The sequence below is a fragment of the Monodelphis domestica genome, chromosome 2, assembly GCF_027887165.1.
Source record: "Monodelphis domestica isolate mMonDom1 chromosome 2, mMonDom1.pri, whole genome shotgun sequence".
In the NCBI taxonomy this organism is placed as follows: Eukaryota; Metazoa; Chordata; class Mammalia; order Didelphimorphia; family Didelphidae; genus Monodelphis; species Monodelphis domestica.
In genome coordinates, this window is record NC_077228.1 from 44503392 (window position 1) to 44519361 (window position 15970).

Genomic DNA, 15970 nt, shown 5'->3' on the forward strand with positions numbered 1-15970 from the left:
GTTCTGCCCTTTGGAACTAGGTAGAATGGGGTTAAACACTCTTCCATTCCTTCAGATATGGGTGGGGAGGGGGGTAACTGCCATGTCCCTGCCCCCAGAGGCTTTTAATCCTTCAGCTTCTCTTCATGGTATGATCTTAAGGATTTGCATCATCTTGTTTGGTATTCAGGATCTTCTTTAGGTTGTCAGTTTTCCTTCATTAAGTGTGGCAGCAGAACTGAACCCAGCATTCTATCTCTAGTGTAACCAGGGCAGAAGATAGAATCATTACTTCCCTAGTCTTGGACAACTGTGCCTCACAATGTGGCCGAAGGTTACATTAGTTGTTTTTAGCTGCCATTTCATGTTGTCATCATCAAATTTGTTGTCCACTAAAATCTCCTGTAACTTTCTAGACAAACTGTGTTATCTGCCCACTTATTTACGGATTTCTAAAAATTTGAATGTTAAGTCTCCATCCAAACTTTGTGTCATTTGCACAGTTTATAAGCATGCCTTTTGTGCCTTTATCCACCATTTTTTTCTTTAAAAGATGGAAACAATGGAAAGATCACTGGAGTTGGAATGGAAAGAGCTACATGTATGACATTGGACAGGTCTCACTCTTTGGGCTAAGGATTTTTCTTCTCTAAAGTGAAAGAGTTGAAGGAGAAAACTCTAAAATCCATTTTGACTCTAAATCCTTTGCTCCCATGATAAACTAGCACAAGACCAAACACTGATCCCCAAAGCATTCCGTTGGAGACCTCCTTCCAATTAGACATCAGACTTCTAATTGCTATTTCTTAGTCCAGCTATTTTACCAGTTCTGCATCTTCCTAATACCAAAACCTCTCTTGTAGCTCTCCAACTGTAAAAGGGAAAATCAAGGAAAATTAGATAGACCAGCTATGTTAGTATAATTTCCTTTATCACTTTCACTTTTTATAGGATGAAGGCAAGCTAAACATATATTAGCATTTCTGCTTTTGGTAGAAGGAATAGGACTTCCACAGATGTCCCAGTAATCAAAGTTCTCAAGTTTACCATTATTATTATATCATGCCAGGCTTGTAACTTGTTTCCTGAATTCCTCCGCATCTTCCTTTTGTCAGGTAGTTTGTAGAATATGCCAATGATATTATTTTTGTTTCTGCCTCTACTGATTTTGCCTAAATATTTCTTCTTTATCGTGGTCTGCCTTTTTTTTTTAAACCTTTACCTCTGTCAATACTGTGTCTCCATTCCAAAGCAGAAGAGTGGTAAGAGCTAGGCAATTGAGGTTTAAGTAAGTTATCCAGGGTCACACAGCAAAGAAGTATCTGATCCACATTTGAACCCAAGACTTCCCTTTTCCAGGCCTGGGACTCTTTCCACTGAGTCCTCACTGCCCTACCATGTTATATCTTAACATACAATTCACGACAGGCTTCCCCGCTCCCCCACATTTTCTTTTCCTGTAGGAATGCAATTTTAAGGCTTATAGTTGAATTTCAATCTGTAAATTATTTCTATTTTCATTATATGTGTGTACATATATCTATATATACATAATCTTATACCTGTAGATATATGTGTGTATGTATTTGTGAGCACCCACAAAGTGTTTCGGAAAGAGTACATGGTTTGGAGTCAAGGGACCCATCTTGAAACCTGGCTATCAGTGCTTGACTGTATGATCTTGGGCAATAACAGACTCAGTTCCCATGCCCTACTCTGGGAAATGGAAACTGTGATCTTTGTATTGCCTCCTCCCTGGGTCATTTGACTTGTATTTACTCATATTTTAATTGTTCACCTGATTTTCTATTCTCTTCAACTCCTATATTTTGTCTCCTGACTTTGGCATTGCCAATTTCTACTTAATCTCTTTTAGTCAAATTTTTTTTATACATTTCAGCATTAGGTAATGTTTTCCTTTTCTGTCTTCTACTTTTCATACATTAGCTGGTTCACTTGTTCTGGAATATTTTATTCTTTAGTGCTTTAGGCATGTTACTCATTTTGAAATTCTTGGTTGGACTTTTATTTTCTTGTATGGTTTTTAGCCTTTTCACTTCTCTTTGGGGCTCTTCATTTTTGAGAACAAGGGATAGTTAAGGAGCCTGCTATTCTTGAGCCTCTTTGATTATTCTTGGAAGAGAGAGAGAGAGAGAGAGAGAGAGAGAGAGAGAGAGAGAGAGAGAGAGAGAGAGAGAGAGAGAGAGAGTGTGTGTGTGTGTGATGAATAAAAATTCTACATTTTTTATGGAAGATATGCAAAATTTCTAGAATGGTAAGTTTAAAAAAAACATTAAGTTTGATCATCAGTTCAAGAAAATTTTTTATTTAGTTTAATGAACATTAACCTGTCTGAATAGTAACAGCTATTCTTTTATTCTTTTAGAGAGCAGCGCTTTTATTGGCATCTGAAACTCCTGTTTCCTCAGAGTCATGCCGAATATGTGGAAAAGGGGTATGCTTTACATGTGCTTGTGTGAAGAAATAACTTCAATGGGCAGAAACTATTGATTAAAATTAATATCATTCTATATAGCAATAGTATTTGATATCACATAGAATATGACTATCAAAAGATTAGAATTTAGAGCTGAAAGGCCTCTCAGAAAAGATTGGCTAGTCCCACCTCATGAGAAAACTGAGGTCTTTACAAAATTAACCCACCCAAATATTTAAATTGTTTGGATTTTGTCAGTTAATTTTAAAATAAATTTCTGTGAAAATAATACAGTCATGGGCACAGTAGAATTTTAGAGCTAGAAGAGACATTAGAAATTAACTATTTGATTAGAAAGTTAATAAAGCCTAATGGAATTCGTCCTTTAGCTGTTGCTAAGGGCTTCTGTTTATAGAAGCACTTGACAATAGATGATTAGATAGAGAGACAGGCATACATACAAACAAATATATTTCATTTATTTTTATTTATACACACATATGTAATACCAGTTGTATATGTTTACATTTTTGACACCTGAAAATGACTGTGTACTCTATGTAGAATAGAATATAGATTTATTCTTTTAGAGAATGCTTTGAGAAAAATGCATATAAAATGTACTGTTATCACATAGTTGTGGTATAGTTCAGATGATCATTCTGGGCTTCCATGAAGTTCTTTGACCTTTTCTCTAAGGTGAATCTTATACCAAAAATAAAGGGCTTAAGCATTTTTCTCCACACAAATATGCAGTGGTAGAATAGACCCATATGAATGATCAAGAAATATTTTGTGTATTATTTCAGAACACTCGTTTTATTAATTAGCTTCATGGTTTGAAATGATATGTGAACAAGTTGGAAAACTGATAATACTTGATGGGTATTTGTGTCTGCCCTAAACCATTGGAATGGCTAAATTTATTTTGCCTTTTTTTTTTAGCCTTCAGCAAACTTTTTTTTTCCCTTTTACTTAGCTAATTCCATTATTTTTTTATGTAAGTATATATTAAAAGAAATGTCATGTTTTCATAATTTGATTATAGTAAACTTCTCAAGATGTTGATTTTTATAAGGGGTTATAAATGTGTCCAAGAAGTCTTGTAAGCATTAATTTTTTTTTTTATTTATTTAAAACAGTGTTTGGGGAATATTGGAAAGTGATATAAAAACAAGAGATCAGTTTTTTTTTTTAAAAAGAGTATATCAAAATGCAAAAGTTCCATTTGGTTTTAAATTTAACATCTTTAGTAGAAATTCATAAATGTTATTATTTGTCTTTTCTATCTTTGGTAAAAGAGTACCTGGTGATAAGAAACTTCATGAAATTTTAAGAACCTACATTGATCCTGAAAAATCTGATCCTGTAATTCGTCAAAGGTATACTTAGAAAATCTTAACTTTCTGATGTTGGACTATGAACATTAATGATTTCTAAAACATTCTCCAGTTACTTGCTTTTTTAACAACTTATTTCAAATTCATTACCATCATTTCACTGTTAATATAACTCAGTCATCATCTGCCTCATAGTAATTCAGATTTTTTTAGTCAAGTTCTTCTCCTTACTATTACTTAATGGAAATTGTGCTATTTGTAGACAAACTTAGTGCTTGAAAATTAACTCTATCACTGATGCATATTCATTTCCTTGATAGGCTTAGCCTACTTTATGTGTGACAATGCTAAAAGATGTCTGCAGGGTCAGTTCTATCTCAGAAACTTTTCCTTTTCATTTCAGCATGCTTTCTTGGAATGTAAATAAATATATGATGTGGCTTCAGGATAATTTGAGGTATAGCTTTAGATTGGCCATCCTCTGAAGTGTCTGGACCAGTCTCAATTTGTATTGCTCTCTCGCCTCTCTCAAGGCTGAACCACAGGGATATCTCGCCTCTATATCAAAGACATTTTGAGGGCATTATTTCCTTCTATGATACAATTATTAAAAATTTCTACATCTTTGGTTGCAAGAAGTGTTACATTTTTGATAAATTATTTGCAGGTACTAACCACTCCTAGTAAACTAAAAACTAAATGAAAAATGACAATCAGATTAGCTTAATTGTGAATTTAATATTTTCAAGTGAAGATAACGTAATGAAATAATGATATGGGTAAAAGTATGAGGTAGGGGTGTTTTTGTTAGGATTTTTTCCTTCTATCACAGTACTGGTCAGAAATGTCTAGCCCTTTTGTTGGTATCTGTCTTAAAAAAGACAATAAGAAATCATGTTTGCATTTCTTTTGTTGTCACAGAATGTTACTAATTAAGGACTAATATATTTCAGGTTAAAAGTTTATGTCTTTTCTGAGACTGGAGTACAAATTTTGATGAAGATTGAAAATATGCAGCATAACTTAGTAAGGTAAAATTGTTCTTTTTCCTTCCATTCCTGCCTGGGCTCTCAAACACTATAATCCATCCAAGTAGATGATATTGATGAACCTTTTTTTATTTCTTACTGTTCCACTTTTTAAGTTGTATCTCATGAACTCTGTAAAGAGTACAAATTTTTAAACAAACACCAAGCCAAAGAAAAACCAACCCACAATCTAAGAAAATATAACAAAAGTGAAGCCTCATATTAAAAATCATTGACTTTAAAACCTTAAAATGCTAGCTTCTCTATTTTAGAAGGTTAAGTATAAATCGTTTTTTGAATGTCATCAAACCGGTCCTTTGCCAGGCTTAAAAAAAAAAAAGGCATTATTAACATTCCTGTTAGTCACTCTTAGAATTTTTGTTCCATTGGAATTTTAATTCTAAAATTAATTGATACTCCATAATCTAACAATAAATACCATTAAAATTTGGTTACAACTAAGGAAATTCTGACATGTTCAAGTTTCAAGTTCTATGTCATTTAATTTTGATTGAAAAATATAAGTATTCACATCTATTATTAGTATCAATTCCTGTTTCAATAAGTACATGTTAAGTATTTTAAGTTTATAATATATACAAAATCAAATCAGTGACAATATCTTACATATATGTGTGTATGTATAGCTTTCAGGTTTATATAGGACTTTACATGTATTCTCTCATCAATCTTTAGAATTATAATTTGAGGGAATTAAGAACTACAGATTTCTGTGAGATTTTTAGAAAATCTAAAATTACAGCAGATCAAGAAAATGCCATGTGATGATAATGAAAAGACAATTTGAGTGAGAAGTCAGTAGACCTAAATTCTAGTCCTGCCTCTATCTGTGTTTTAATAATGGAGGAATTAAAATTGAATGCTTAAATTCTTCATCTGTTAAGTGGTTTGGAAAAGTCCCTTCAAAGTTGAAAGTTGTAAACCATGAGTCAGGTATACTATTAAGATGCAAGATGTGAGATAATATTTGTAAAGAGGTTAGAAAAGTCCCCAGCACATAGTAGATACTTATTAATAAATGTCTCTTCCCTATTCTTATCCTCCTCCCCCCCAAAAAGTAGAAGTTAGAGAGAGGCTCATTTAGACTTTATGTAAAAAGACATGGCCTCTAACAAAGACAACTGTTCTGTTTTTTGGTTGTTAGAATATTCATTTGAGACCCAACCACAGAACATTTATTAGGACCTGGCCTATGCAGGGCATTGATTCAAAGAAAGGCAAAATATAACCCTTGTACACAAGGAGCTCACAGTCTGTTAGGCAACATGCAAAAGGCTATGTACAAGCAAGATATGTGTAACTAGGATTAAAGGCAATCAGGAGAGTTTCATTGTAGAAGGTGGGATCTTAGTTGGAACTGAAGGAAACCAGGAGGCCATGATGAGGAAGAAGAGCATTAGAGCATTCTAGGATTGGTGAATGAATGTCTACAGACAAGTGTCTTGTAGGGGAAATAGCAAAGTCTGTCATTGTGGATTGCAAAGTAAGTTGGGAAAGGGAAGGGAATTAGTCAGATATTAGACTGGGCAGTTAGGAAGGGGTCAAGGGCCTAAATGTCCAACGGAAGATTTCATTTTTTATTTTGGAAGTGATAGAGCACCATTGGAGTTTATTGGATGGGAGGAATGGAAGAATGATGTAGTCAGATTTGTGCTTTATGAAGATAACTTGGAGAACTGAGTGGAAGCTGAACTAAAGTGAGGAGAGACTAGATCAGATGGGGATACCAATTGGCAGGCTGCCTTAGTAGTTGAGGCATGAAGAAAACAGTGACAAAGGGTAGAAGTACGATGTATGTAAGAAGTGTCATAAAAATAGAATCTTTAGTAGAGAAATCTCTACCTTTCTCAGTGTACTATATATAGTCTCTATTCCTGTCCTATGTGTATAAATTAGGTTAGTGGGAATTTTCCCAGGATACTGTAATATTTTGAGATATTGCATGTAATTATTTTAAATCAGGAGAATATTAAACCCAAGGCAATTTAAAAATCTCATATTCTTGTTTATATCATAATTAGCATTTGAATAATAGTATTCATACTTACAATTTTAACTTGATCTTAGGAATGATTATCCAGTCTTTGCTTGAAGTCCTCTCATTTCAAGGATAACTCATATCCCTTATAGGCCATCTGGCCTATTGTGTACCTGACACAATTAGCTGATTATTAGTTTTTGCAATAAAATGCATAAAAATTGTTCACTTGTAATATTAAGTTAATTTTTTTATTCCTCTTCATTCATGTTTTGTGTCAATGCCTATTACGGACAGTGTAAAGATTAAAATTTAGGGAATATGGGGAGACTGAGGCATCTGAGGCAGGTAGAAATTAGTTTCTCTCTGCAAGAAGTATTATTTTTTTAAGAGGTTTATTAAAGGTTAAAGATTAAAGAATATACAAGTAAGAAACATGTGCCTAGGCCAGAGGCCTAGACAAAATAACCTCACATTATGCAAGAGACACGCCTGCTCCAAAATGGAAGTCCAAAAAGAGCCAAGAGAGAGAGCCTCTCAAAAGCCTTTGAATCACCTTAAATACCTTCTCGATCTCAGCCCAGGTGAGATTACAAGGCATTCTGGGGAAGTGGAGCAAAGGCTCGTGGGGATTGTAGTCCTGTATTCGAGACTATTTTTTACATAACCCCATGTGATCATTTTTGGAAAAATTAATTTTTCCCCAAAAGGATTATAAAAACATAATAAACTTAAAAGATTACAATAGTGTGAGGATAAGAGAAAAAAGAATAAAACCAATAATTGCTGAACACATTGACAAAAAGCCGTTAGGGGGCAGTCCCCTTTGGCATAAAAATATACATACAAATAAATGTTCAATCAACCACACCCAAAGTTCAATTTTGTGCAACTTGTGGTCTGGAGGCTTCTTCATGGTGGCTTCTCCAACAGTTCAGTTCTGGATTCAGAGAGGTAGCATCTTCTTTACCTAAAATTCTTCTCAAAAGGAATTTAAACTTTGCAATTTAAATAATGATATTTTTTTACATTCCCCCGTGTTGTGGGTGATTGAAAGATTCAGAATCAGTTAGGGATGCATGGCTGAGGTATGAGGTATATGAATCAATTGGCAAGAGATATTAAAAAGACATCAGAAAAATCAAAAAGAAAAGAAAAATTTCTGGATGAAAATATAGACTATCAAAGTCTTATGTGTAAAAATTCCAAGTAGAAGAAAAATAAATCTATAACAGGTCCTTCAATCAGGGCCCAATCAAAATGATCTAAGTAATGATGCATTTACCCAATCATTGCCAGGACTACAGAAAGGTACCACACTATGAGAGGCAGAAAAGAAAGGGACCAGATTATAGAAGCCAAGTAGGAGCCAAGGTTTTGGGGATACTCATCTGTGAGTATCTTCAGGGTGAGTGTGGATACAAGGAAAGCCTATGTCTTAACACATGTTAAACATAGTACCCTCGAGTCTTCACACTAGGTTCAAGACCTTTGTATTGGCCTAGAAGTGCATCAATCCATCCTAGATTTCTTTGGCTCTGTGAAATGGCTCTTGTGTGTATATCTTCTCCTGGAATCAGACAGAATCATTAAGCAAAGTCCCATAATTTATTTAAATAATTAGTGGCATCATTTTTATAGTCACAAGCTTTTTGGGCATGCTCTGACAAATGTATCTTACACTTGTAGTACTGAAAAATCAAAAGGTTAAAGAAAATCTTAATGCTGGTGACATGTGCTTCAAATATAAAAAGGAGAGAAAAAATAATAAAAAAAAACTGAAAAAGTATATTGCACATGCAAGAAAAATATAATAATAAAAGAGCTTTAAAAAATTCAAAAATATAGCTTATAATCATTGACCCTCTGTGTCAGTTAAGAAAATATAAAATACAAGGCTTTCTCACCAAAAAATGAGATCCATTTCCTCTTTGTATCTGGCCATGATCACTGTGAGTAGAAGGCAAATGAATTGAACAAGGTTAACAATTTTTTCATCTTTAAAAATACAGTAGTACAAATATGTAGATATCAAAATCCCCAAAATTCTCAATAGCCCAATTAATTACAATAGCAAACAAACACACTTTCATATTTCACATAAGTTGCTATATGACATTTTTAAAACCTATGAATTGATGGACATTTGTCACAATTTTTACAAACATAGCAATCCTTCAACCTTGGTATTTAAACATATTTTTTAAAACAAAGTAAAACTCATCTTAGGTTTAGAACATAATTAAGAAATCTATATATCATTCTGATAGAAGTAAAATAGTGAGCTGAAGAGCATAAATAAAGGGGTGCTCCTTTTTCTTGGAGGCTTATAGGGATACAAATGCCCTGAGATTAACTGCCCAACTTCCATTTACATGTGGGAAGGTTGGGGGGTTATAAAATGTATTTCACTTAAGCTAATGGGCCTTACCTCGTGGTAGGGGCAGGCAAAAATAACCAGATTGTTAAAAAAAAATTCCAAAAATCATATTTAAAAAACCCTTAAAATCAAATCCTTTGAGGTATTTAGCACATTAAAATTCCAAAGGTTGTTAATACAATTATAACCAGTTCTGAAGTCCATCTATCCTCAGCAAAATAGAAAAAAGCTGTTTTTTCATGTATGGGCTTATTCACAATAATATTTGTTCAACACAGTTATAGGGGAAAAACAACAGAATTTCAAAACTCAGTACATTCAAAATAAATTCAATCAACCTTCAGTTCAAGCAGAATAATATTGAATCCAGTAATATATGAACTTAAAATCACAAAGTTAAACCTTAAACAAAAAAGTGCAATAGAATACAGAGATTTTTATAAACCATTGGAGTCTGAAATGTCTTAGAATATAGCCTTTAGTCTCTTCAAAGTTCCTTGGGTTCTTATCCATTTAAATGTCTATTGTCTGAAGGCAGAGTAGTAAGGGCTAGGCAATGGGTTTCAAGGGACCCATCCAGGGCCCCATAGCTGGGAAGTATCTGAGGCCAGATTTTAACCCAGGACTGAATGTCTTTATGTCTGGCTATCAGGTCGCTAAGCCACCCATTTTCCTCCCCAAAGTTAAAGTTGAATCTTTGGGCTGAGTCTGCTCCCTGACAGGCAGGTAAAATCAATGAAATTGCCAGAACAGTCAAAAATTCTTTTAAACAGCCGATTGCTTTTTAAGTTTCTGTTTGAAAAATCTGTTTCTTCTCCTCTCCCTTTTCTCTCTTTCCCCTCTCCCCTGATATGATCCCTCCTCCTGCCCCAGTCCACCCACGTGGAGCCAATACACCCCTGTTTGCTTGGAGTCTTAGCTTAAGGGAAAATTACCTGGTCTCCTTTCCCTCTCCTCTCTCCCCTCCGCCCACGTGGCCAATACTGTTACCAGCTGGTCACAATGAGTCCTGAGCGATCTGCTCCAAGGATCTGGGTGATGAGCTAACTGGGGTTGTGCTCGTGGGTCTGGGGTGCAGAAACAGGCATGCAGGGCCAGAGGGCCGGGAGATCGGGAACCAGGTGATTGCAATCTTGGTTGAATCAGATCTGGATGGGGGGTTGAACGCCCGCAGGCAAAAGCGGCTGAGCCGGGTGGGGTGGGCGGCAAACGCGTGGGCGGCAAACGCAACAAGTCTGGATCGAGCAGCAGCTTTGCAAGGGTAAAAAAGATCACCTTGACCAGAGAAATGTGGCTCAAAAAAAAAAATTCTAGGTACTAGCTATTAAAACTGAATTTAAGATCAGAAAAGAAATCAGAAGATTGAAAGTTTTTTTTCCTCATTAGGTCGCCAACTGTAAAGATTAAAATTTAGGGAATATGGGGAGACTGAGGCATCTGAGGCAGGTAGAAATTAGTTTCTCTCTGCAAGAAGTATTATATTTTTTTAGAGGTTTATTAAAGGTTAAAGATTAAAGAATATACAAGTAAGAAACATGTGCCTAGGCCAGAGGCCTAGACAAAATAACCTCACATCAAGCAAGAGACGCGCCTGCTCCAAAACGGAAGTCCAAAAAGAGCCAAGAGAGAGAGCCTCTCAAAAGCCTTTGAATCACCTTAAATACCTTCTCGATCTCGGCCCAGGTGAGATTACAAGGCATTCTGGGGAAGTGGAGTAAAGGCTCGTGGGAATTATAGTCCTGTATTCGAGTCTATTTTTTACAACAGTTACGTCATAGGAACAAATATGAAGAAACAAAAAAAATGGTTCTAAGACTGTTTATAATGATAAAGTAAACATCAGCAGACCTAGTTCAAGTGCCAGGTGTAGGAAGATTGGTAGATTTGGAGATAGACTTGCTTTAAAATATTGGCTCTTCTCCTTTCTCCCCTTAATGTTTAATCACTGAACTTCCTTAGTTTCAGTTTTTGTGAGAGTTCGACTAGATCAGGGGGTGAAGCCTATGGACCTCTCTCCAAATATATCGATTTAGATTTTTTTCTTAAGTTTTGAAGTGTACTTCTAAGGAAGAAAAATACAGGTTTATACACATTAAGAAATTGTATGTTGTTTTCTTAAATTGTACTAATAGGATTTAAGAAAAAATAAAAATGGGGAAAATGAGAAATTGAAAAATAAAATTGCCAATTTGCTGTTCAGAATGAAAATTCTTAGGTGTACAAAGAGATTTTGAAAACCAAGATTACTTAGTACAATAATGATGGTACAGTATTAAATCTATCAAGAATGCTAAAAATATTCCATGATTTTCAGGCACAATATTATCTACTTTCAGATACCTTCTACTTAGTCAGCAGGGAATGTATGCTGCTGACCTCTGTGTAAATCCTTGAATATAACTTTGTGGTGAGGAACAATTTAATAATCAAAAACAAGCCACTATTTTTTAGATCTCATTTACATTATTATTTCTCTTTTGGTACTTCCTTAGTACCATTGAGATTTCTTATAACCAATCGGTAAGCATTTATTAAATATTCAGGAAGCCAAGAAGAAACTCTTGTTGGATTAAAAAGTCAGGTTTGACTCCATTAGAAATCAATGGAACTAAAGGTTTTTCTTGGTACAATATAACACTGGGGCATCAAATACAACTTCCTCAAGGAACTTAGAACATAATGGAAGTCAGAGCAGGAAGACAATTAGAATTAAGTTCTGAACTGTATTTGGTTAGCTAGTTTGTTTGTATTGCAAAATGTCTGAAAGAGAAATTAATAGAAAATAAATCTGTAACAGTAGGTTATAGCCAGATGGTGGAGGGTTTTAAATGCTTAGTGGCTAGAGGGTCTGTACTGCTGGAGATTTCTCAGCATGTGAATGGTAAAGCCATACCTACTCTGTAAGGGATGTTATTTTGGGAACTTCATGGAGGGTTAGCTGGAGAGGGATGAGGGTGGGAGTGGAGGTGGGGGTAGGGAGACCCATCAGTGACTGGTTTAGTCATCCAGGAGAAGCCTTAAGGTGTGAGCTTGAGCAATAGCATTAGTGGGCCCATCACTAGGTCTGGAATTAGAAGACTTTGGGTCATGTCTTGCTTTAAACTTGGCCAATATGATCTTGGTCAAGTCACTCAACCTTCATGGACTCAATTTATCATCTGCACAATAAAGGGGTTAGACTAAAAGGCCTCTGATGTTACTTCCAGGACTAAATATGTGCAGAGGAAAGGACTATATTAGAGAAATAACAAGGACTTAGAGACATCAGTGGTCATCTGGCATACCACATGCCTCAAAAGAATTCCTTGCCAAACATACCCAACAAGTGGTCATCAGCCTCTCTGCTTGAAGACCTCTAAGACAAATAGCCCTTAGCTGGAATCTGGAGGACCAAGAAGTGAAGATGACTCTGAAGTTGCAAACCTATGTGACTGGAAGGATAATAATGACCTAAACAGAAATAGGGAGATTTGAAGGAAAGGGCAGATTTAGTGAGATAGAAGTCAAAGCTACCAAGAATAAGAAAATAATGATGAAATTTCTATCTCCTCTTGTGCTGGTCAGACCACTTCAAAAGAGTTTTGTCCTGTTCTGGGCACCATGTTTTAGATTATCTGAAGAGCAACAAGAGGAGGACAGAATGTTGAAGAGCCTTAAGTTCATGTTATAAGAATATTGCTTAAAGTATTTAGGGTTGGTTTTTGTTGTTGTTGTTTTTTAACATGGAGAAGAGAGGGCCGGGACAAATTGAACTGTCTTTGAGTGTGTGAAAAACTTTCATGTGGAAAAGAGATTTGACTTTTTTCTATTTGGTTAGGGAAAGGTACTGCAAAGATTCATTTTTAGACATGATATAAGGAAAACCTTCCTAACAATTAGAGCTAGGTAGTGCCTCAGGAAGTGGTGGGTTCCCCCTCCTTGAAAGTCTTCAAGGAAAAGACAGATGATCACTTGTCACTTAGGTTGAATTGTGGATTCTTTTTGGGTGTGAGTTGGACTGAATATCTAACCACCTTCCTTCTTTTAATTAGTTATGTGTTTACTTCTTAAATTTCACTAGGGGAAAAAAGGTCCTTGAAGACTGGAATTGAATATGATTTCTCATCTTTACAATCCCAGGACCTATTATAATCCCTTATTGTTGTGGGTACTCAGAAATGTTTATTGAATTGAATAATGATATATTAGATAACTAGCTTGAGGTTCCTAGAAATTCTAGACTTGGATAAAGAAATGTCTTATATACTTAATGATTTTTTTACTTCAATATCTCTTCCAGTATTTAAATTATTATCCACAATTTATAAGAGCAATTGTCAAGTATCTAAAGATTTTTAAAGTATTTTTTTTTAGCATTAGCTTTCCCAAACCCAAAGCAAAAAATACTGATTTAGAGGACAGCTTCACATAGTTAGCTTACGATATATTAAAACTGTAGTTAATAAATCAGAAATACTTAGATTAGTTATCCCATTCCAAAAATTGAGATAAAGCCAAAAGCCAATTCTTTGCCCTTCCTAATTATAATGGTTGACACTTTTTGTTTCTATTTGTTAATATAACATTTAAATCTTGAGCCACAGAATGCTAGAATGCTAAATGATTTTTGAAATAATAAAGTATACATTAAGTAGTCATACTTGATGCACCTTTTCAAATTTAAACTTTTCTGGCACTGGCTGGTTGAGTTTATGTTTATGTGTGAGATTCTGAAAGGGAAATGTTCACAATTAAGAGTGAACAAGTTTCCCGATGGGTAACTAGCTTTCTGAAGTTAATATGGATGAATTTATACAAAAGAAGTAAGTCCATATTTTAGAATTAACAAGGTTGACACTAACTAACACCCATGCACATAAAAGAAATACACAGAACACCAATTTAAATCTTACCTGTGAGGGTACTCCTCCAGTGGTAGAATAGGCTTAGCATATAAAAAAATATTATTCTTCAAAATGGTTCTATGATAAGCCCTTGGCTTTAGGCAGCATCTGTAGCTCTGCTGGTGGGCACAGCTGTGAGGTTGCTTGTAGAACAGATGCAGACAGACAACTACTGAAGTAGCAATTGTAAACCTAGATGAATCTTGAATTGAAAAAAATAGGAAAAGGAGGTAGGGTGAGGTGGTGCCAAAAATAACAATAGCAGTGTGACTTGAACTTAAAAAAATTGAGAAATTAAGAGCCTGTCATTTTCATAAAAATTATTCAACATGCAAATCGTACTTTTATTATCAGTTAAATATATGCAGTGTAAGACCAGAATTGAAAAGGAACTTATTTCAAATCATTATTGTTAATAAGTTGTAAACATCAGTTGGCACTTTGAGGAGTTTTCATTTGTTCTTCTTGACCTCTTATGTCCTGTAAAGGGCCTGTTTCTCCTCTTCTCCTAGCCAGATCTTAAAGATATAGTTTGGGTGCCACCCTCTCTGGGGAATCTTCCCAGTAATTCAGTTTAACCACCATTTATTAAAATTTTTTGTCATTTATTAATTTTTTCTATGTGTACTGTGCCAGTCACAATGAAAAATAGAAAGTTCCTGTGTTTATAAAGCTAATTTGTCCTAATCCACACCATGCATTTTATCATTTATATTTTATTTTATCACCATATTTTATTCTAATCAATCTATCTGAACTGGGAATAATGGTATAAGAGAGACAGCAAGGAAACTGACCCAAATTCATTGAAGAACATTAAAACCAGATTTAAAGAATATTTTGGATAACACTAATTGTTAGGGTTTTTGGTTTATGGTTGTTTTCTCCCACATGAAACCCAATTTACCTCTTTTAAAATTCCATTCTCTTCCTGGTTCTGCCCTATGGGAAAAGCAGAATGGATGTTATCATTCTTTCACACATTTGAAGAACAACAGATACTTGAATTAACATGATGAAACCTATTTTCAGAAGACTAATTGGACATAGAAGGATGCAGGAATTAGAGAAAAGAGAACTGTTAGACTATTTGGATCATCCAGATTGGGCTAGGATGGTACCATGGCAGAGAGAATGGAGTTTACACCCTGATTTATTTTGTCTTTTCTCTTTAAAGTATATGGGCTAATGCATCCCACTTTCTTCATGGGCAAAACTACAATCTGGTATATTATTTTCAGTTCTGGGTGCCACATTTTAAGAAAGAAATTGGTAAATTGGAAATTATCCAGCCAGATACTCAGTTAAAAGCTTTTGAGGGTGGTTAGCCTAGAAAAGAGATAACAGAATGGATAGCATCCTGAATTGAATAGCATAATCTCAATTTGTTCTGATCCAGTGCAGAATATCCTGAACCTCCCTCTTGTTGTACCATATATTTTTTATTGTACTCTCAGATCCTATTAGCTTTATTGACTGCTACATCACACTGAGCTCACTGAGCTTGTAGATGACTAAAACCACTGAGTCTTTTTCACATGATTTGTGCTTAAGTCAATCCTCTCTCATTCCATACCTGAACTTTTTGTTGTTTTTTTTTTAACCTAAATATAGAACTTTACATTTACATCTGTTAAATTTCAGCTTACTTATTTAAGAATATTTTTCCAGTCTGTCAAGATTTTCTTATATTTTGATTCTCTTTTCCATTGTACTAATTCATGCCAGAATTGTCAAGCTGCTTACTGTTAACTTTATCTTAGTTGTACAAGATAAAACTAGAGTATATAGCTCTGCACTAAACACCGACCTTAAGTTAGCATTAATCTGTTCATTAAGTAGGAACACTCGTTAATTAATCCATCAAATGACTTTTATAGGGTTGCTCAGTTACACTTTGGAATATTCTGTCTCTTTTGTCATC

At 34.8% G+C, this 15970-nt stretch overlaps 1 protein-coding gene across 1 annotated transcript in view; it reads left to right on the top strand.

Annotated features, from left to right (window-relative positions):
* Window positions 1-15970, top strand: part of ZNHIT6 (zinc finger HIT-type containing 6) — a 61611-nt gene that overhangs the window by 27041 nt on the left and 18600 nt on the right. Inside the window, exons 7-9 of the mRNA XM_056815401.1 lie at window positions 2366-2434; window positions 3718-3798; window positions 4710-4787. Coding sequence (XP_056671379.1) covers window positions 2366-2434; window positions 3718-3798; window positions 4710-4787 — 228 coding nt within the window. The remainder of the gene's footprint in view (window positions 1-2365; window positions 2435-3717; window positions 3799-4709; window positions 4788-15970) is intronic.